The sequence below is a fragment of the Lampetra fluviatilis genome, chromosome 34, assembly GCF_964198595.1.
Source record: "Lampetra fluviatilis chromosome 34, kcLamFluv1.1, whole genome shotgun sequence".
Classification (NCBI taxonomy): Eukaryota; Metazoa; Chordata; class Hyperoartia; order Petromyzontiformes; family Petromyzontidae; genus Lampetra; species Lampetra fluviatilis.
Genome location: NC_136308.1, coordinates 5,817,111 through 5,840,741, shown reverse-complemented (window position 1 = coordinate 5,840,741; position 23,631 = coordinate 5,817,111). Strand labels below are relative to the sequence as shown.

Here is a 23,631-nt window from a genome sequence, read left to right as displayed (position 1 = left end):
TAATAAATGGTCATAATTTGCAGGCCTGGATGAATATGAATTGCAAATGCAGGAATTTTCTTACACGAGTAGTTGCATGTATCGTGGGCCTAAGAATACATTTAGTTTGAGGGCATCGATGCATTATTGCATGCCGAATACCTCTACTGTGTGTCCCAGACTAACATGAGCTTGAAGGTTAAAAAGGACCTCAAACATCGTATCAGGAGTGATCTAACCACGTCCCTGCAGTGTCACTCCTGTATTTTCACAAACATCACCTCGATGACGTGACTGGAACATTTCAAACAGCCCCATTAATGCTCTGCTTTGCTACATGCAATATCTACACGATAAGAGCCCTTTGTGTTTGGGGGTCTTTTCACCAATGGGAAATACTGCTTGGCTTTGCCTCCCAATCTGACATCTGCCCCTGAGCAATCATGCGTGGACCCCCTTTTTTGCCCTTCACGCGGTAGAAGTCTACGCAGGGGAAAGAAAACGTCTGGATAACTGAAAATCCATTCACGCGGAGCCCTGTTTATCACGCAGCGCATTTAGAATTTCACGGTTAATGTAATTCTAAATTGAAGCGATAACTATCACCGACTATTACAATATGCACCTGTTTGTTCCGTATAAAAGAATGGCTCTTCACGTTCTTGTTGTAAACATGACTGTCGTTTTGCAGTTCTTGGCTAAACAGGACTGATTTAAATTGCAAGCAGTATGGTTTTTCTGTTCCGTGTAAATCACATCGGTGTTCACTCGTTTGCGTGTCGCCTTCGCGCAGCGGAGCCCAAAGTTGAAATGTTCACTTCTGGCACGTGGCAGCACTTTGAATGAATTCAGGAGAGCGCGAAGATAGGAATGTTTAGTTTTAGTCAGTTATGTTTATTCATTTCTGAATATCGCACTGCTGTTGGTGGCATTCGCAAATTGGATTGCAGCCAGCAGCCAGCATTCCACCTCTAAGAGGGCGTTTTGATCCCTGGTAGAGGGAGGTTTAGCATTGCAACTGGTGCATGCTCCGCCGTACATTTCATCCTCGCCATCTGCATGGGGTGATTGTAATTGAGACTGCTTGTGCAGGGTGTGTCATCCTGCTCTTCATTCTGTCCAGATTATCTCTTTTTGTTTTGATTAACATTTTCCCTTGTTTTGTTTTGAATGTGCTGGGTTTTTGATTTAAAGCTGCCCTCTATTGGTTGTTGAGATGCTCGTACTATTTCGATTCGATATACAATCAAAGGAGTATATATCAAATTACTTTTTTTTACATAATTTAACTTGAGTCTACCTTTGAAGCCTTCTTTCCTAAGTTCTCATACCATGCATTTATTTAGTTATTCCCCAATATATTGGATATTATAATGACAATTTTGCTAGTGAGCCCAAGATGGGTAATATATTCTCTATTTTTATTAATGGCAAAAAAGTATAAGTAAATCAGGCTTGCAAAACATACCGGGAATATCTGTTGGAGGGATACAGCTGGAAAGCAAGGAGGAATGAGGATAGGTGCCGTCCATAAATGACGTCACGCACCGGGGGGGGGGGGGGTTCAGACATTTGTGACGATGTGTGACGAGGGGGGGGGGGGGTTGAGAAGTGTGACGTCACGTAAAAATGCGCAACTTTAAATATATATGTAATTGTTATAACAAGACTAATTGTTATAACAACACTCCTACAGCATCAGAGTGCAGCACCACATTAAATACGCGTTACAATGACAATAGTTTAAAGCGATTTGAAGCACGTTTTATTTTCAAAATGGAAATATGGTTTGGGGGGGGGGACAGAGCTTTGTGACGTCATATTTGAGGGGGGGTCTGACTTTTTGTGATGCCGTGTGACGAAGGGGGGGGGGGGTCAAAAATCGTCCAAAATCGCGTGACGTCATTTATGGACGGCCCCATAGAGGTAAATAGTTAGTGCTTTTGTAAATGTTTACTTCACAATGAAAGCGGACATACTAGTGACAGAAGTAGAATATGTTTTAATCTGTGCCTATTACCTGCTATGACATGAATCAGAAATCATGAATGTTGATAAATAAAATGGAACAAAAATGTTAATGTGAGCAAAGAAGCGTGGAGCAGTGCGTGTTTGGAATTGCACTGAGAGACAGAGGTACATCTGGATTCGAGGAACGTGCAAATTAATAACAAAAAAGTACCGTGAAGAAAAGTGGGCTTGGATAGGACGCGTCGCTCGAAGGGATAATGGTCGGTGGTCAAGACTAACTATGGAGTGGCAGCCGAAGGAGGGAAAGGCGCCCAAGAGAAAGTCCGCCGCATACGTGGAGCAATAAAATCGGCGCGTGTACAGGTCACAAGACCGTGAGAGATGTCAACGGCTTGGGTAGGTTTTACATTCAGCTGCGGATGGATCATGGCCGATGCCGATGGTGGTGATTTCAGATGTATTTTATGAAGTCGCAAATGACGCCTCTCTGCAAATCTTATTATCCCGAGATACTGGTTCACACGTTCCGTGGCTTTACACGACCTCCTGCATGGCCTTTCACATCTCCCACGTCAACAAATATACACGCGCATTGGCTGGAGATTATCTAACGTGCAAAGCTGGATCAGGGCAGGTGGCGAGGTCTGGAGTTTCAGAACCTATGTCCTCAAGCATTACCTTCTAAGCCCAAACACATCTACAGGCAAGTCGTCAACATGGATAAGGCTTTCTTGAGCGCTTTGAGAATAGGCCAATGCGGTTTTGTGCAATTTTATTAAAACTATAAATTACCTTTTCGAGTTCCGCTACGAAGATCGTGGGGCTGAACTCCAATTAAAGCTCGCTGTCAGCAGTTGGCATGTAAGCTGATTCGCAGTGTAGCATTTAATTTAAACGCCCATTAGTTGCACAAAGCCCACCAATTTAAGGCCTGCCAATGAACATGGTAATTTAGTGTGAATGTCACAAATCAAAGAGGTCCGTCCGTCGCCACCTAAGTTGATCTGGCTCTTGGAAAGCTGTTTGGCTATTTTCTTACTTAATTCTTTGCGATGGGGTTATATTTGATGGCCTGTTTGGAACGTTGACTCGCCGCTGTGCGGAGCGGGAGGGTTGCACTGGCTCTCCCGTTTACATCAGCTGGTCCACTCAATCTCACCCATCGCAGGAACTCGGCTTGCCCGCCCTGCTAACACCGGTGCCTAATTTACCATAGCCAGTGGAAAACAGAATCCGTTGTTGTACTGTGTACCTCTATGCTCACCACATTTACCAACCATGGGAAAGTATGGCCAAATAACCCGCATCGCACGGGAGGCCCTTATCCTCATCCAGTGGTGGAATTAAAAAAATGGCTGTGCGTGTCCACATGTACCCTGCACCAACCAACTGGCCATTATGAGGACGGGAGGAAGGTAAGCTGAACCCACAGAGTCATAGCTGGTAGAGTGTGGACATGGAACCCGTGCTCTGGTGTTGAACCTGGGCTTGTCGCTACTCGCAAAACCCGGTTCCCAGTGACCATGGAAATGAGGCATACGTCAATGGGGGGGCGGGGGGGGGCTACGCACAGCACGCAATGGTGAACCACTTTTAGCCTTCTTAGCCGAGGTGTAAATATATCTGTTGGATTACGAGTCAAAGGAACAGCTATCTCTTAAAGCCTAAATCCTCGAGTTGCCGCAGCCTCGTGTCAGGGAAGGTGGCACAATAGAGCTGCTTCTTGAGTTGCCTCAACAAACCGCTCTAATCCACAAATAGAAGGTGTTTCTTTACCTTCTGCAATGTGTGATTTTCCCCCACGTCAGTCGACCGGTGGGCCAGGTCAATTAAAAGAGGGGGAAAAAATGTGCTTGTTTGTTTTGCACCCGTTGGGCTCTCGTCACATGAAGGAATATAAATGGATTTAATGTAATCAACTTTACTGAACCATCAATGGAAATAAAGAAGAAAGCTCTAGACCGGGCAGGATGGTTTTGGCCAAAGGGCCTGCCTTGTGAAGAGGTCTAAAAAATAATGTAAAACCAGGGATATACTGCTTAATTATTTCTCACACCATTGCAAAGTATTACACAGGAGTTGGATATCATTTTGATGTGGATTGAAAGAAATAATTTTAAACATCTTCATCTAAATAACTGTTTTTGGGGCATGCAAAAAGTCGTAATAGTGATAGTCTTGTCACACGACACTTTAGAACCCAGTGTGATAATGTGTGGCTACCCACGTGTGAACCCAGTGTCTCTCTGTTGCTGGCTCAGTCTTCCGCCATGAATATTAGCCACCTGCACCACCCCAAACACAGCTTTAATGTGTTTGGTTCTTGCACACACTGCCATTAATAGACACTCACAAGCCATCGGGGCCAAATTGTATGTAAATGGTTCTCTTGGGGAGTGTTTTTCGGACATGAAGGCAGCCATTCTTTGCTTGTACTCTTGCGTTTAGCCTGAACTTAGATATTAGAGTTGCTGCTTCTGAATCCTGACCGCGAATTCTTCTTCTGGTGCATTTGTCTCTTCCTTAAACTGAAGAAAAAAAACTTGTAGTATTAAGACAATTATGTAAAGATTTTTTTTTCAATTCATGGAAAACAACAAAAAATACAGGAAACGTTTAGGAAAGAGATGGCTTGGTAGCTAATAATTCAGAATGCTGAGCTGGCACGGTTGAGATTTTGGTTTTAAACCTGGCTATCAATCGGCCACAATTAAAAAGGGTGCTCTGTTGTGGTGAGTTTATGGGCCACGCAAAAGAAAACCTCCACGAAATTAAATTAGATTTTCATTTACGTTGGCTTAAATTCCAATGATCATATAAACGTTTGTTTCGACTTACTTTGCTACACAAATGTCTCGCCGTAGAGCTGAGAGGAATTGTGTGTGGATAAAAGGATAAAGGTCACCTGAAGTGATCTCAGAAGAAGTATATTTGGAGTGTGAATGTTCTCCCTTAATTGCATGGATTTTTCTCTGGGTCCCACGGTTTTTCTCCTCACATTTAGAAACGTGTGTTCAGAGTTATTTGGCTGCTATAAAATTTCCACTTGATTGGACACTTCATTGAGCTATCACTTGAGGCCAGGTCGCTTCTGAAAAAGAGCTTATATAACTCAGTGGGCCTTACCTGGTCAAATAAAAATAGTTTTTCGTTTTAGTTTAGTTTATAGTGGCTACATTGTCAGCAGAGGGCAGTGCAGCAAAATCCATCGTACCGTACTTCTATGGCCCCCCCCCCCCCCCTGTGTCCATTCTCAGCGGGCCTTACCTGATAAAATAAAAATTAAAGGTCCATGAAATGCGCTGTTTTCTCTTGTGACGTGGGGTGGTGAACTGTTCCGCCGGATTCCGTTTGGGTTCTTGACCTCTGGACTGGACGACGATCGCGCACGCCACAATTGGCATCGACGTTGCAACAAAACAAAAAAAAGGGGGGCAAGAGAAATAATTAGAAATTGTCGATAATGTTTAAATGTAATTCGAGCGTAAAAAGAAAGCATCTTAAATATTGTCGGAGTCGATTTAACACGTAGGCTTTTGCGACCAATATTATTCATCACCGGTGAGAATCGTCGCCCTCAATTTGTAAGTGTTGCGGGTTTGTTGTCCGACACACCGGTGTGCTTAAGTAGTAACTATTTGGCACGTTTTGTTCACGTGACGAACCTTAGGTGGATAATACGACACATTCTACATTTTCGCGATCTAACCCAAAAAACGTTATTACGAGCGTCAAAAGTGTCAGTGATTTTCTGCTCTATTGAACATTGAAGCGGTGCTCATCTCCTGTTCACAGCCCCTGAGCCAGTGGTAGTACATCAACATTCCTCTGGAAAATCCGAGTCTATGCATGGGACAATCACTGTGGTACTAATTGTATTGACTACGGGAGGGATGTCGAGCTGAGTCAACCCCCCAAACAGCATTTGAACCTGCAACCTTCCGATTCGGAGCCTCTCACTCTGCCCCCGGGCACACATTTGCTTCCCGACAGCGGTACTGAATTTATCGACCGTAGGGGAATGATGAGCCGAGCCGGTCTCCAACAAGGAGTTGGAACTCGCAACTTTCCGATTTGCGAGCCGCTCAGCCTACCGCCTAGCCACCTTGCCGGTTGAAACAAAGCTCCGCTAATCGCGCGCTCTGTCACGAGTGTCCGGTGCATTTGCTTCGGAGAGAAGTACGCCGGCGCGTGTGCCGTCAAATGGTCTGGCGCGCCGATTTTGAGGTGGCGGGGGGGGGATGCGCATTGCCAAGCGGACTGCGAGTCCCGCGCGCAGTTGGCGAGCGCACGCCTAGCGAACTGCGCCCCCCGTTTGTCGCGCCGAGGCCTTCTCGCGTGTCGTTTTTTTACGTCGCCACGAGTGCCTACGCTCGTGACCTTTGTTGCGTCCGCCCCCCTTCGCCCCTCATCACCTCCCTGGGACCGCCGCGGCCGCTCTCGTTGATCGTTAGCGCTCGCCATCTGCTCGGCTGCCGCGCTGCCCAAGATGACGGGTTCCTCTTTGCCCGTCCCACAGTCGCTGGTTCTTCCTCGCTCTTCCACACTGAGCCGTTTGGCGTACTCCGGTGGGAAGCGAGTCACTTGGGGAAAAAGAGGCCTTAGTGCGGCAGTGCAGAGAGAATGAACGTCTCTTTCCTCTGCCAAATTTCGGGCCAAGTTTATTTTGTTTGTTACATCGTTTATGTTGCGGATACAAATGATTGTAACATCGCGCGAAATCTGGAGTGGAACAAAGCGTGGGAGTCTCCAGCTGCTGCCCATCAAGACCATTGTAAGGTGGAGCCGCAGCAATTCGTCAGCTTTCAGGAAAGGCTGTTGAGGACCCAGACCTCATTTATAACGCGTTTTGTTTTTTTCAAAAATCAATTGCTTGTCTCTGCAACACTCCATTAAAATTACAAACAATATTATCAATTCAGAAATTTACGGAGCGTGTCCGTTACAAGAATTTGTACTTATTTGTTTCAAGTACATTTGCGTCCGTTCATTGTTTTGAAAATTACACTGTTGTTCAACACAGTTAAGTGGGCTGGGGCAGAAGACACAATCTGAAGATATTTACCACCGATGAACAAGGTTGATGAACGGATGGCAGCCAGAGGAGAGCGTGTGCCTGGGAGGACGACCGGGTGTTGAGATCGGTTCATGTACAGGAGTACGATGCCTTACAGCCAGCATGAGTTGGCTTGATCCAGCAGTGGATAAACCATGCCTTAAAACTTCAAACGATGACGTTGCTAATAAAGCCACATGCTGCTGACTGTATTTATTGTACGTCGTCAAATGGATAGCCTTTGACCAATTCACCCGGAATGCAACCGATCCCTGTCTGATCTCAGGAACTAAGCAGTGAGTTTTAGACTGCATAGTGCTTAGACGAGTCAACCACCACGCATGCTCGCCTGGTATACAGGAGGTCGTGGGTTCGATCCCGACCCCTGATGCCTGCTGTAATATTTGGAGTTTGCGTGTCCTCTCTCTCCCCGTGGATTTCTTTGGGTCCTCCGGTTTTCTTTGTCCACATTTTTCTCAACACGCGTTTAGAATATTTGGCTGCTATAAATTGCCACGTGATGAGTTACTCTCGTTGAGTTATTTTATGTGGCGAGGTCGCTTCTGAAAGAAGAGCTATATAGCTCAGTGGACCTTACCTGGTATAATAAAAAGAAAATGGTTTAGTTTAGTATAACAGGTTGTTCTAGGCTGTGGGGATACACTGTGGGCAGTAGATCGTAGTCCAGCAATCTTTATGCTGCCACGTACACGATCAATGCCTTCACCAGGCCGTGCACTGCCCGGCGTCGTGGGTGCACGGTGAAATAACCCGCCTAGATCCCGCACAGCGGCATGGGGGGGGAGGGCCCTTCTAGTGCAGCGAATATACAAAAAACAGGCGTGCGTGTGTAGCGAGTTGTACGAGCTCGGGGACAGGAGGCGTCCTGAATTCACCTCCGCTGTCCGGCCACGCTAGTGGGGCATCGCTTCCCCTTCTTGTGTGACCCTGCAAAGATAACCCTTGCGATGTGAAGCGAAGCCGCCTCGACGCCATGCCCGGCGAGCGGTTTGAAGGCAGCGTCACGGATTCACAGCCTGCTCTTCCGAGGAGGGGGAGTGTGGGGGTCAAGTTTGTGTTCCCGCGTTCGCTGGGCTTTTTGGCACTTGTTTGCCGGCAGCTCACTTACCTGAATCGGCTGTCCAGATGGCTTGCCAGTGCCTGAAACCTGAAAATATACTCTGCCCTGCTACCCTACCCCCCCATATCTCAAGCTCGCCACGCACACGCCGTGGTGGCTCGTTAGTTTAATCCGCACGGCTATGCAACGGCATCTCGGTCTAACGGGTGCTTGGGGGTTTTGTGGGATTTGTTGCGTTTTCCATACGAGCAGCCCCCCAGCGTGGTGTTGAGAGCACAGGCAGGCTGTTAGACACACTGGTATTTTGTTAGGAGGGCACGGTACACAGAGCACTGTGCATTTAACCCGTGTGTTCTTCAAGGTAAGCGGCACATGCTTTTTGTTTTCTTTTGCGAGCTTTGCGTGAATGTTTTTTTTTGCTAACGGGATCGCGTGTTGCGTGCAAGTTGAGCCCTCGTTTTTTGTCCGTCGACTGCTGGAGGGCCCCCCCCCCCCCCCCGCTTTCACACCGTGTGGGTCATAGGGGTTGTTTGACCACGCTGCTGAGTGTGGATTAGTGAGAATGGATGCATAGACATTGGAGCGTAGTATTGTACAACAATACAATTGACTGCACTTTGCCCTCTCCTGCCCACCAGACAACCATGCAGTATTTTACAGGTAAACTGCTTCATGCATGGTAGTTGCCAATCCAAGCAATATTCAGGCTCAAACCCTGCTTAGCTTGTGAGATCTGATATTGGCCACATTCTTGGTGATCTGGGAATAGGCCACATGTTTTAACAACGATGACTTAATAAGTGTATGGATGTTAATACTGCTATTCATAATTGAAACAACTCTACATTAAATTTCGATTTAAAGTTTTCGTGACTGCAGGAATTCATATTCTTGGTTCTTTCAGTAAAGAACCAATAATATAACTGTACATTAAATTATGAATGAGAAAAAAAAATTTGAATGAAAAGCCCGCTGATTAGAAAATTCAGATTTTTATAAACCATAATTGGAAATTGGTAGGCATCTCGCCTGAATAGTTGGAGGAGTGGGTTTGAGGAGGGAGGCAGACAATTGACAATGTTTGCTTTCTACTGAGTCTGGGTGATGTGGGGAGACGGAGGTAGCTCGGAATTTTTGCCGACCACAGCGCTCTGTCACGTGCCTTGCCAATCTAAAGACACTCACCGGTGTATACGGTCACTGGTGTTCCGTTATACTTACCTCGGCCATCGCTGTCTTCATGTCTTGCGTGTTGCAGCATCAGGTACTGGGCGCGGAGGATCGAGAACGAACTGGACCGGGTGCTGCAGCTTGCCAGTGGCGTGGACCAGCTGAAACAGGTGCCAGGCCAGCTCCAATAACACCACCACCACCTCCGCGGTGGTCCCACGCTGCTTGTGCACAGCTGTTGTCTGCACCAGGGGTGGCCAAAGCGCAGCTTGAAAATCAAATGCAGTTCCGAGGCAATTCAGGCATTGCTCAATAGGGGCGCAGGTAAATTGTAACTTTTTAGTTTTAACTTTATTGTTTGCGATGGGCAACAATCTGCGAAAGCGTGAGCGGTTGGGGGGAGAGTACTCACCCCTGGAAGCAGAGCCAGACGTGAGTGCTCCCGCAGATTTCTAAATTCAAACCTTGGTGGCCAACTAGCACAAGCGAACCCGCCGTATCACTATCCCACTTGAGCACATCATGTGACCCGGCCATGCGAAGATTTTGGCGTAAAGGCTCATGGTGTCAGAAAATGTATCCAGCCTTGGTCTGTGACACCAGACAGATCGTTAGCATTTGTTTAATCGGCTATGCCATGCTGATGACACTCGTGGAAGCCGAAACCGGTCCATGGTTTGTTTTCATGAAACAAATGTTGCTGGACAATGTTGGTTTTGAAGTTTTGTAAACTGAACTAAATCGGAACTTACACCTCCTCATGTGTGGGTTGTTTGTCGGGTGCTCCAAAGGCCTTCCGCACACAAATTATACCTATTTAAAAAGCAACTGACCATACATCCCTATTGGCCAAACATGAAGGATTTGCCAAACATCCTCCAAAAGGCCATCCACCGAGGAAATGGAGTGGTGACATCGGCTCATGTGCTTTTGCTCGGTGGATTGTTACTTGGCAGGACGGCGAGAGATGGCGATGGCTTAGCTATGGGAGGCAGTGACGATCAACAGATCGATTGTCGCCGATGATGGTACACCTTCATTGCTTTTTATTCAATCAGACTTAATTAGCAGTTGTTGCTAATTTGAATTTATAAATGAACATTGCCATTAAGCAATTATGAATCACGAAAATGCACATCACCGTTTTGTCGTCCATCGTTCGATGTCCTTATGAGAGATGGTTGCCTCTTACCACAAAAGGGCATGTGCTTTCCGTCATTCTCTGACACACTTCAAAGGCACTCGAGGTGTTTTCTTGTGAAAGCTCATTTGTCTCGAGTTGATGTAGTCCGCCGTGTTGATGTAATCTCACCACACGAGTCACCGAGGAGAATAAAACATCCCGTGTTAAAACCACAAAGTTGTTCCACCGCATGCCCTGTGCCTGGGCATTATCCCGAAGTGATTAGTGAATATATTTCCAATGCATCGTATGCAATGCACGTGCACGGCCGAACAAAAGGTGTGTGGGGGGTTCTATGATTTATATCATTAATTCATATCTTGGGTGAATACCAACGCCGGTTTACTCCGTTCCTGTGTGCTCATTTTAAGAGTTGTGGTCACAGAGGTCATGGCGCTGAGCAAGCACCGCTGAGATCCGGCATTGACATCCAGGTTTCAACCGCCTGTCATTAAATCGGATTTGCAAGTGGAGTGAGTTGCTGCTCTCATCCTGGTCACCCAATGGTTGCAAAAAAAAGCCCTCATCAGCAAGTTGAATTTGATTCCATGCTTATTTTGGCTACATCATTAAACCAGCACTGAAATGATACAAATTTTTTTGACCGATTAAAGTGCTGTCCACTATGATGAGATGCACTTCTGTGGGCCGGTCTGTAAACACGAAGGGTTACACCGCTTGCCAGAGATCGAAATGGATACTTAATCTCATTAAAATGTTATCCCAGCTCATGCCATAGCTGGGATAAAATTCACGAAAAAAAAACCGGATTTTTCCTGGGTAACAAGCATAGTAATAAATAATAAGGAGCAAATGTTATTTTTAAAATTGTGGTCACAGTGAGCCCATCTTGGAGGAGTCATCCACGAACCACAGAGCCCTCCGAGTGGCGAAGAGATGAGGGAAGGCCACCAAACCCGCTGATTGTGCTGTGTAATGAGGTGTTTAAATATTGAGGGGCACGCGCTTCCCTAATCCGTTATGACAGAGGCCTGTTTTAGAGAGAGCTCTCAGCCAGCGCTCGCACACAACCGCGTACGATGCACCGTCGCGAGGCAACTCACACACTTGTGCAAGGAGAGGGAGCATGGGCAACCCTTTAAACATTCATGGGGTGAGGCTGCACATGCCTTAGCTGCCTGTCGGAGGTCTTATAGAGAGCGGTAGTGCAGTGGTTTGCGTGCTGCGATGTGAACCCAGTGGCCCGAGTTTGATTCCCGCTCAAGGCCAACGCCAGTGACTATTATCTGAACTGACGCCGGTCTTCCCCTAGGTCAGCTCGGCCACAAACGTGCATCTGGTGTGGTGTGTAATCATCAACACTTGGGAGACAACATCTGCTGGGAGTGGTGCTGGCCACCAACCCCCTTGTATGCCATGCTGGCCTTCATAAGTGCTCGCTAACATCACTTGTCCCAACAGTCTGTCAAGGCTGTATGGGTGATCTTTGCCTTTTGTTTGAGAGATATGCTTGGCTATAGAGCCACGTGTATGCACTGTAAAATGGATTGAGATTTGATCCAAAAAGTTGTACCGGTCAATTGTTATCGATTTATATCTGGGAAAGTCTCACGGAGTCGCAAACACTCTTTCAGGAGGTGCCTGCATTGGGATGTTTGGCTAATTCCTTGCGAATAATTTTTTTCAAGACAATCATAGCTTAAATTTCAATTGTCGTGGACTCATTCAGGAAAAAAACCTTGCTCAAGCCCAAGACACTTTTATTCAGGGAGAATCCTGCATTGCAGTGTTTGGCCCATTCCTATGCGATTTATTTTGTAACATCATCGAATAGTGAAGGGTCTATGGCGATTGTGATTAGTGGAAGAGGTGAGGTGTTGAGTCATCCATTTCTTTTGTGTTGGTAGACCAAGTCAGCCGGTAGTAGGTGTTGAATCTACTTGGTATGCTGTCATAATGTAGCCGGACAACCCCCACCCACCCCGTGATTATAAATATTATTGTTTCATTGTTGTTGGGAAAGGAAAGCTCAAGAAAGTTCAGTGAACTGAAATCAACGGTTCGTTCAACTCGCACAAGACGATTGTTCACTGGGGCTGCTTGTAATCAGGGAAGTCCTGTGGGCTTCATCATTATCATCGTCTATTATTGTTCAAAAATAATCACAACCGCATATGAGCTGCCTCTCTATATGTTTTTCGTTTCTCAGTCTGCTTGTCCTGGTGCGTGTCGCGGCGACAGCGTGTAACAGTAGGGTGGTCCAGACCTCCCTTTCCCTGGTGACGGACTCCAGCACTACATTAATGTAGACTACACTATACACTACACCACTATACACTACACTATACATTACTATACACTACACTATACACTCCTATACACTACACTATACACTACACTATACATTACTTTACACTATACACTCCTATACACTACACTATACACTACTATACACTCCTATACAATACACTATACACTACACTATACACTACACTATACACTACACTATACACTACACTATACACTACACTATACACTACACTATACACTACACTATACACTACACTATGCACTACTATACACTCCACTACTATACACAGACGTATCTCTTCCTGGGGAATTCCCAGGCGTCCCCAGGCCAGCTGAGCGACAGTCCCCGCCAGCGCGTCATTGGCCGGCCCCGGGGTCTTCGCCCGCTGTCTCGATGTGCAGTTCAATATCTCCGCACGTATCTTCATCATACCTTAATGTGGCGTTTCAAAACAACCTTGCCCTACAACGTCTGTCCAATACATAGAGGAGAATGTAACGTTTGCCGCTATATACACTGACATCGTATTGTTAGACACACACGCAAGTCATCGTCTGTTCGATTTGGAATCTTGTTGTCAAAGCACCACTGGGTTGGTCTTTGCAGGCTACGTGTTGCCATTCCCTGGAAATATGTCCATTCTTCGGTGGCTTCACACATTAAAATCCAGTGCACTCAACCTCCTGAAGTCATTTTTCCACAATAAACAAAACCTGCGGTACAGCTGCCTCTATTGCCACGTCGTTTGCGTGGCAATCGAGGCAACAAAATACTCCCAACCCCCAAGGACCGCTGGAGATGTCTGAGGGCCGCTCTCAACAAATTGAGCACAGGCAGAGATCAGACACCGGTGTCATCGCACGCTGCAGTTCAACATAGTCAAAGAGAAAGTGTTACAGTACTACAAAACAAATCTGCGCAACAATATGCTGAGTACCAGCATGATTGTTATTCGTTTCCTTCCATTCAGCAGAAGTGTGATGATTGGGCTACGAAAGCTTCAAATCACGATTGAGCTCCCTGACTTCCTGGTCGCAAGCTTGACGAGTGCTTTGTGATTCGTGCGCTCAACGCGTTCGACTTGGCTGGGCGCCTTCATATTTACACATGCAAACATTACTTTGCAAATTCTTATATTTTTTCCGGTAAAGTCACGTAGGTAAAAAAATTAAAAAAAAATTAATAAAAGTAAAATAAAAATCCTCTTACTTGATACAGCAGTCGTGCTGTGACGGTTCCACCTGAAGACGGAGGCTTGTGTTGCCTCCGAAACGTCGTGATTTTTATTTTATTTTTATTTAACTTTTATTAATTTTAATTTTTTACCTACGTGACTTTACCGAAAAAACCTAAGAATATGAATCCTTGCAGTAACGAAAGCTTCAAATCTAGAATTACTTTGCAAAGTTGAATCTCCTAACAGTATGGAGACTCCTTTGAGGTGGCCGGGTGGCTCAGAGGTCAGAGCACTGACCTGGCATTACCGAGCTCACGGGTTTGTCCAGGCAGTCTTCGCCTGTGAGTTAAACTGAGTTTCGCAAGTTTAATGAGTTGGTGGTCTCAACCCGGTCGTCAACGTCTGTTCCAAACAGCCGTAGCATTGAATATATTTGATTCTGGACATAGTGTTTAAAGTGCCATGTCTAAGAATTCAAAATATTAGTTTGACTGCCAAATGATAGACATTGCTCTCTGCTGCCCGCTGTGTGGACCAGAAGTCACTTGACATGATCTCAGAAGGAGTTTTGTGATGTCTGCATCCATGGGCCTAACCTCTGATACGGAGGGTCCTGCAGGTCTGTGATTTTCTGAAATGATTTTTCGTTTTGCGATATGATGCTGAATACGAGAAAAATATATTTTGAGCACTTCCTTGATGGGCTGGCTTTCCAACCTATTTGTGATGTTGCCTCTTCTGCTAGCTTTTAGGAATGTCATCTACTTTGCAAATTAGTGGCAGTGATCCATTTTAATTTGCACGTGCATTTACTGTGCGGTAAGATGATGGATTGCCACTGATTTATGTTTAAGACAAAATTAATATGTATTTTTACAAATTACTCCGGCGTGAGATAGAAAAAAGCAATGGCTCTTTTTAGATTGTAATCCGTTATTGTCATTCTGTGACACTGCTTAATGCAAATGATGCTCTCTAGTCTAATGAGTCGGTTCACAGCAGATGCTTGGATTGCCCATGCCCTGTTAAATTAACAAGCGGTGGCAAGATTTAAACTGATGAACCCATGCCGAGTGCCTCATTGGCAAATGCGCGATCTGCTAGGCTACCTCCAGTGGCTTCGCAGTAATACTTGCCGCAAGAAAATATTAGTCACGCGACAAATAAGTGGCATTAAAGTACATAAGTAATGTGTTGTTTACTGGCATCTGTATACAATTTGCTCTGCAGTTCAAAGAGGGGGGGTGTATATATATATTTATTTATGTGTATAGTTAGGCTGGCCCCGGGTGAACAAGATTACATTAAAATAAAAATCTCTGGCCACTCCTAAACCTATATATTATTTTGCAATAGTTACCATGCCTGGTAGGTGTAGCCACTTTGTCATTGTTTAATTAGTGCAGCGGTACGTGAAAATCAATGTGTTTTTTTAATAATGGGGGTTAGCTTTGGCCTGACCCTGATAAATGAGGCAACCACGCCACGACGCAGGGGTTTCATTATCGCCGGCGTTCCCCTAAATGCCGAGCAATCTCCGACGCGCATCACCGATGGGTCGTTACGACCGCGCTCATTATGACCGCGCTCATTGTGAGGGTATCCAACTTCGCGCTCGGCCACGAGCCCTGCGTTGCCTTGCCGTCCTTGCAGAAGTGGAAAAATTGCGTTTCCGGTACCAAATTTTTGTCGTGAGGTTGTGTCATTTGGGACTCGACCCGTTGAACCGTAAGCGAATAACGCGACGCCGCAATTATATGGGTGCAAACGAGGCGATTCGATTTGATTGGCCGTGTTGGGTGGTGGAGGGCCATAAGGACACGAACTTGGCCACGTTATCTTGTGCCTGGCTTAGAACAGTGTCTCTGTTATTTCTTTGGTTGTGTGTCAATGTTTTTTTGTGAGTTGTCTAATTCTACACTTATCTTGTTAAGCGATTTTTTTTTTTGCTCGTGTGAAATATGTCATCATGAATAATTGACAACTCCTTTTTCACTTCACTGCTAGATGAAGGCCTGCCCATGACATCGACAGTGGAAGTTCGTTGACCCCTGTTTCACCGCACGCTGGTTCGGTGCGAGTTGGTGAAGGGGAGATGGACCCAGGACCGCTTCCGATATCATTCCACCGTTGATGTTAGCCATGCGTGGTAATCCAACTCGGGTCACCAGTTTCATAGCGCAGCAACTGCGCAAGCCACAGCCACTTCCATGTACTGTATATCCATCTGCCAAACAGTTGCCGATATGCTCCCACTTTGCCGTTCACCTGTCTATTTATATTCCGCTCAATTTAAATGCGTTACCCGATCGCACCAGGCTTTGGTGTCCACCGTGGAATAATGTCGCGTGTCGCGTGACGTTCCAGCGAATGAGGCAACCTTCATTACATGCAGGAGCAGTGGAGGTGGTGGAGGACGTAGATCACACGACAATAAGCCGGAGTGATCGCCCAAGGTGTCAAGGCAGAACCTGCTGCGCACGCGAGTGCAGCGCCGTGTTCATCTCGTGCTCGGCCTGTATATTGTGCACGAGAACTCTGCACTTGGATGCCGCTTGCACGCCTGCTGCGGTAGCTGTTGTGCTGCTGCTGCCACTGCCGCCGATGGTGCCTAGAGAATTCCACCTGCTGAGATATTCAGGCCCGGATTGAGGGTGCTGTGGGTCGTAAGCCAGCATCGTTTACGCATTCTCTACCCGTACTATGTCGAGCCCATGGGCAGCTGCACACTCTGGCTGAGAGCTAATTGAGCCCTGGTGGCTGCGGCTTTGTAGGATCTCAGTCCGACTCTGTGCCCGTCGTCGGCGAGCAGCAGGATGGGCCTCGAGCGGTGTGGCAACGGGTTCCCAGAAGTGCCAGGCCCTACGTCGTAAAGGAAACCAACAAAACGGCTCGCTCGTGTAAGCCTGCTCAATTCTAAAATTTATATGGGCTCAGAGATGACGGCCGTGAGTAAAGTGCCACAGGGTGGGCTGTAATTATATAGTTCAATGCTATGAGCCACAGTTTTGGCATTTGGCCATCCGGAATAGGGGTGGTGGGGGGTGTTTAACTCTTAATGTGCATACGGAATCCTTTGTACATCAAAGGCACCTTTCCCGTTGTCTGCGGGAGGGTTGTCATGTTTTTCTTTTTATTTTCCCGCCCCTCCCCAATCTCTCCCACCTGTGACGTATATTATTCAACTTCTTGAAAGCCAGCATGTCTCCCGGCTGTTGAATGCACAACAAGAATGCGCAGCGACTTGAATGGCGGTTTTTTTTCCCACCGCTCCATTCGCAATCCGCAAGTATGCCATGTCCATTAAATATCGGCAACGAATGTTGTTGAACGATCTCTGCACTGGAAAATGTGATCTCGTGTTCGGTCGCATTCGGTACGACACTGTGCTGGCCTTTGCCAAAGCAGCTTTGGTACCTTGAGCAAGCGTGTTGCTCGTGGAAGCATGGACACACTGCACGCAACACGCTCAGCCCTTTTGTCAATCCACTGCTGGATGAGACCCTCGCCACGCCGTGCAGGTTGTAGGGGGGTTGTCTGACCACTCTTCACCGTGCCGGTCGGTGAAGTGCAAAAGTGCAGTGCAACGTTGGATTTTGCTGCACTGCTCCCCTTACGCCCACAACAAAGCCCCCCCCCCCCCGTGTCACCTACACCACCTGTTACGCACGGGGGCCACCCATTTAGGCACTTTCCAAGCTTGCCTAACTGTGCCGAGGCCGGACAAATTCCTGGGTGAATTGGTCCACGGGTGTGACACTTAACGACTGACTGATTTGTTGTTGATATCGCGCACCCATCTCTCGCTCATACGTGCTGGGGCGTCTCGGATCACTTTACATCGCCTCTCGTCCTCGGCACATTAGAAAGTGGCAACCCGCCCCAGCGGCAGCAGCGGGGTCCCCGTGCGGAACAAGGAGACCCGGGCACGCCGGCTCTTGCCAGTCGAGGAGTGACGATCGCTGTGACTAATTTTCAATTGAAGTGAAATATTTACCGAAAGAACCAAAGAGTATGGATTCCTGCAGTTACGAAAGCTTCAAATCAAGATTCAAGTGATGTTGCTTGGAAAGCAGAGACGCCTCCACTCGCTTGGGTAAGATTACAGTTTTTTTGGGAAATTAATACAACGTTGCTCAGCTTTGAGCCACCTTGGCAAAGCCTTCATAAATAAAAAAAATCTCCGATCCCTTCCTCCTTTAATGAATATTTAATCGCGACTTGAAATTTTAATCGCGACTTGAATTGGGCCTTGTCTCAAAATTATGTAAATCAAATCATTTTGGGAAAGGTTTATATCACTCCATGGTTTCGTAGAGATTAAGCAATTGTATTGGAGACATCCACCTTCGGGGGCAAATAGGCACCTGGATTAGGCAGCACAACAAGTAGATCGTTGGCTGTGACCGCGGCGTTTGAGTTAATTCCTCGTGTGCGGCCGCTTTCTCTGGCCGCCCAGGTTTTTGCCTCTCGCGTCCAAAATGCAATCTGCAAGACGCCATTCTTACAGCGAGAGAGGGGACGGAGGAGTCCCTAGACTCAATAAGCATTTTCTAGGTGAAGAAATCGATGTTCATACGTTTACCCCGCTACACTCGTAACATTACAGTACGCTTGTAAACATCCGAACTGGGGAGGGGGCGGGGGGGAGGTGAGAAAGGAGCGATGACATGCAAGAAGAAAAACCATAATATGATAATGTGCGCGGAGCCGACTTTGGGAATATGGCACGGAGGAACCCTGTAGACACGCCATATGCCATCGCCAAATGCTAAGACCCCCCCCCCCCCCACACGTGGCGGGCTTTATGGGCTCCGCAGCGGAAATGGCAGGAGACCTGAAAGAGTGTGCCGGCTGCGCGTGGCCATGGCGACGCCGGCTTGCGCTGTTTTCTTTCGTGCGCATGAATAATTGAGAGTTCCTAACGATCGGGGTGGGGGTGGGAAAGGCGGATGGTTGGGAGCGGGAGTGGGGGCGGTGGAGGGAGCTGGGGCGGGGGGGGCGGCAGAGGGGTGTGGGTTGGCGGGGGGGGGGGCAGCAGTTCTGCGGTGGGGGGGGGGGGCAGCACCTCCGACGGTCACTAATGCCGCGAGAGCGCCGGCCCCCTTCGTCGTGCGCCGGATGGGGGGCCCCCGCCGTGGGATTGAAGGACGCGCGCTGGGACGCGTCCGCCCGGGTGACTGAACACCCTCCTCCTCCTCTTCGTGGCGGGCATCGGTCCGAGGGGCCCAGGCCGTCTGCCGAGAAGATAAATAAGTTGAATTAATAAGCAGAAGGAAAAATCCCTCTGCTCAGCCAGCGCCGTCGGTTGAAAGGTGTGTAGAAATTAATTGGAAATAGCCTCTGCAGGAGGATTGATCAAAGTGCACACTGGCTTCCTTGGAGTGACGCTTTCAAGCCGCTGGCACTTTTGATTTGCTCTCCAAGGCTTTCGACAGCCCGATCATTGTCAAATGTTTAACCGAAACGGGTACAGCAAGTGCCAAGTGTGCCACGACCGTTCTTAATTGTCTGACACTTTTAATGGGGGAGCGGTGGCTAAGTCTTCACCCCACACCTCTTATTTGCACGGTTGGCTACGTACGGTGCGACAGAAGTTCAACGTACATACACGTACATACGCTGCACGACGGGACTTCGATTTCCGGATTCCCAACCGGTCTTGGGCTCTTGCTTCACAACCCGCACTGTGCAGCGTGGTGAACCGTCATCACGCAACGCCCCATGACTGATATTGTGCGAGGAGCCCTTTATCCAGCAGTTGATTGACAGAACAGATTTTTTTTTTTTAAAATCGAGTCTGCGATGTTGGGCATTCTGGCCACGATGATTAAAACAGTGGAGGAGGGGGGTCACACACGGTCTGAAGGGTTGCGCAACCCAAACGAGACATTATTATCGAGAATGTAACTTTGCTTTTGGCTGTCCGTATCGTACATGACCATGTGCGCGCTCGTCACCGTTGTCGCTGTGCGTCTCCGATAGCGTGTCGTTCGAGAGGTAATGCAGATCGCGGCACGAGAGCGTCTGCCGCCCGACACCTGTCGGGCTGTTGACTTAAGGGCCACTGAAAGGCCGGCTGCGTTTTACATCGGTTCTCTCTGTATACTTTGCCAGCGAACTGTTACTGATACAAAGGCAAATATGTACATCGCACTATTGTCAGCGAGTTCATATTAACACCCCCGGTTTCCCTGGCCGTGCAGGAGATGTATCGTGTTGTCATGGCACTTTTGCTGACCCGTGCCGTTCTTTCGAAATTGCTATTTTTGCCAAGACTTGCTTATTTGAGTGTAAAAGATGCTTCTGGCAGAACACGCTTTTGCCCAAGCCATCCATAAACCCGATGACACGTCTTCCCCTCCCGCCCTCTCCCGCAGCTGTACAAAGAACAAAAGAACGACTTTGATATTGAGGAAAATGAAGATAAGAAACTGGTGGAGAACGTGTCGGCCGAAATTGAGAAGCTGTTGACGAACAAAGTAATAGCATTAAAGGCAAGTACAGATGATTGGTTGTCTCTGCTGGGCTTGAGATCCGATGTGAACACCAACGGCATAGTTGTTGTGTATTCATCTTCTTGGTTCTTTCGGTAAAGTCACGTAGAAGGGAAGTAATAAAATAATAAAAATTAAACATAATATTTTATTTTTATTATTTTATTAATAAAAATAAAACATAATATTTTATTTTTATTATTTTATTACTTCCCTTCTACGTGACTTTACCGAAAGAACCAAGAAGATGAATCCCTGCAGTCACGAAAGCTTTAAATCGAAATTGTTGTGTATTGTTTATGAGAATACCCCAGATGTCTTTATGAGGACACTTTGCTTTGTTGCTACTGCCCTTCTTAATGGAATGAAGCCCCTACGTGAAATGTGACAGCAATGCATTGACATTGTTTTTAAAGTGCAATAGAGAGAGTTATTTGGGGACCGGTATTCCAGTGTTGGAAATGGTATCGGTAATAGATTGCAATAAAGCGAATTGTATATTATGAACACAATTAGAGAAGACTCCTTCTTTAAGCATGTGCTGTCGAGTATTTTTTTTATCTCAATTCAACAACGATTGCTTTAAAACGACATCTACACCAGTTCTTAATTCTTAAAACATTATTTTCATCTTCTTGGTTCTTTTGGTAAAGTCACGTAGAAGGGAAATAGTAAAATAAAATTGTTATATTATTATATTATTATATAAAGTTTTGAAATTATTTTATTATTTCTCTTCTACGTGACTTTACCGAACAAATCAAGAAGATGAATCCCTGCAGTCATGAGAGTTTTAAATCGAAACATTATTTTCATTTAAAAAAATAGCAGAATGTGCATTAGGGGGCAACAGTTACGGCGGCATACTATGGCATTAACAAGGTAATGATTCTTGAAATACCGTGCACTAGAAGCTAACAACAATTACGGTTTCAGATAAACTTAAACGGTGTCAAATTCAAGCTCGTTAAAAAGATTTATAATACGACATCTTAAAAACAACCGCTGCCATGCGATGCAAGAGCCGTGGCATTATAAATCCAAACAATATTAATTCCATTTTAATGGTTGCATCTCGCCACTCGTATACTTAAGTCTAAACGTAATCGCCACTTGTAATATAACGCTGTATCTTTGTGCGCTGTGTGCCCTTTGCAGAAGCTAACGGAAACGGCAGAAACATTACAGAAAAATCACCAGTGGAATGATGACATCAAGGTGTGTTATTTATTTAGTTCTTCTTTCAGGAACCATTAACATCCCACTGCTGGGCAAGAGACTTGCCTCCCCAGTGCCCTTCCGCTCTGCACCATCGCTTGCCACCTCCATCCAGTGCGCTGCTCCACATCTTACCATCTCATCCCGCCGCCATCTTATTTTCTGTCAACCTTTCTTTCGTCTTCCTTTTCATTTCTCTCCGTCCTGTTGTTAATTATCCCCATCTGATGTTCTGGACGATTGTTCTCCTGCCCAATTCAATTGTTTAGGGTTTTTTTTCCCCGCCCACTGTGTAAATGACAATACAGGTTATGGTTGATACACAGCCACACATGCACGGTCACAGGCCTTTTCCCGGGTTCAATCGCCCCATACTGGCTCTATGAATTAATCAACCAACCACGAGCCCCATTGTGCAGCGGACAGCATTTTGCAGATCTCCCAAAGAACAAACGCTCTCTCGTATTCATAATTGAAAACTATTGGGTGGAGGAGGGTCTTATGGATGGAATTTTGGTCACTTAATTTCGTGGCCTCACCAGCTAAAATCAACGAATAATCATCATATTGGCTGCAAGAGCTACTTGTTAACCCCCCCCCCCCCCCCCCCATAGTGAACCGCAGAGGCAGTTGGTCAATTTGGCCAAACTACCACAAGCCAAGGCTCTGTGTATCAACTATGATCCCAATTTAACCGAACTGTACTGAACCTCCCCCTGTCGCCCCCCCAAGCCGACCCCGAGTTTACAAGTAACTTTCAATATTTTATTAAATATTCGATTAATCGTTGAACGTGCAAATTGATCATGCGATTCACAAAAGATTAATGTGCGGCGCTCGCTTGAATAAACGTCGACGTATGTTTGGCATCAGCACGTGTGCCTGGAATATAAATTCCCAACCGTCGTTCGGGCATTGATTGACGTCAAACCCATTCTGCAGTTGATGGCAGACTGGAATCAATCCGAATGCTTAGAAAGATTCCTCGGTAAGAATGTTAAGACCTTAAGGCCTTCAAAATGTCCCATTTGTATTGAGGCATTATGAGTCTCTTTTCAAAATTTCCCTGACTTGATTAATTGTGACGTTGTAATTACTTGGTTAATCGGTGATTAATGCGTAGCAATTGACGCTTGATTAATACCGCGAGATTAAAAGTTTGGGTAGCCGCACTTATTTTGTTAACCACGCGAGTCGTGCCTGCTACCAGAATTTTGATTTTGAATTTCTGATTCGGCGAATGGAAAGGAATGGCACAGGGAGAGGTTGCAACTGGAAAAAGGTGCATGTTGGAATAGGCCCCCGAGGAATCGAGATTTATTTTCTGGCCCCGAAAGAAATGTAACTTACGGGGCGCGCACGACGGAGCGGTGACACCGGGGCAGTGTCGCGGGATTCATGGCAATGATGGTGGCAATAGTTATCCTTTCCTCCGCACATCTGTTTTAGACGGCACAGCAAGGCACTGGCTGTGCGCAGGATATACCCACACACATACCGGAGAATTCTCCTGTCAGTAGGAGTTGAAGCAGGTTCTGTTTACTGCCTTGCTCTTTGCTGTATTATTTATATCAACACTGATTCACCGAGACCCTTTTTGTTGTTTTCTTTTTTTAGGAAGAAAATGTCACCTATTTTAATGCAAAACAACACATTAAGGTAAGCGACGGTTTAAGCATTTTCACGTATGTTACGGGTACGTTAATTACTCACCAGTGTTGTTTTTTTTAGTTTGACAAGTCTCTTACAATATCATGGCACCGCATTTTTAAGTGTACAATTAATTTTTTTTTGTTCATCATAAAACGCACCGTGTCTACAAAGGATATTTTTTTTCTTGTCAATGTCCTCACGTTTTGATAATGAATGGTCTACTTTCACTCGGAATAAGCCCGGTCTCGTCAGATCTTGGAAGCCAAGTTGGTGCCGAGTCTGGTTCGTGCTCAAATGAGCGACTCGCACCAAGAGCAGTACCCAGGTGTTGTAAACAAGGGCCTGTGAAAGGTGGTCAGGATGTGGCAGCATGG

The 23,631-nt window shown here is 46.4% G+C and overlaps 1 protein-coding gene across 1 annotated transcript in view; it reads left to right on the top strand.

Moving 5' to 3' along the window:
• The window catches only part of LOC144944318 (voltage-dependent calcium channel subunit alpha-2/delta-2-like), a 107,791-nt gene that overhangs the window by 19,450 nt on the left and 64,710 nt on the right, over window positions 1–23,631 (top strand). Inside the window, exons 2-5 of the mRNA XM_078872382.1 lie at window positions 9,346–9,427; window positions 20,270–20,386; window positions 21,545–21,604; window positions 23,222–23,263. Coding sequence (XP_078728508.1) covers window positions 9,346–9,427; window positions 20,270–20,386; window positions 21,545–21,604; window positions 23,222–23,263 — 301 coding nt within the window. The remainder of the gene's footprint in view (window positions 1–9,345; window positions 9,428–20,269; window positions 20,387–21,544; window positions 21,605–23,221; window positions 23,264–23,631) is intronic.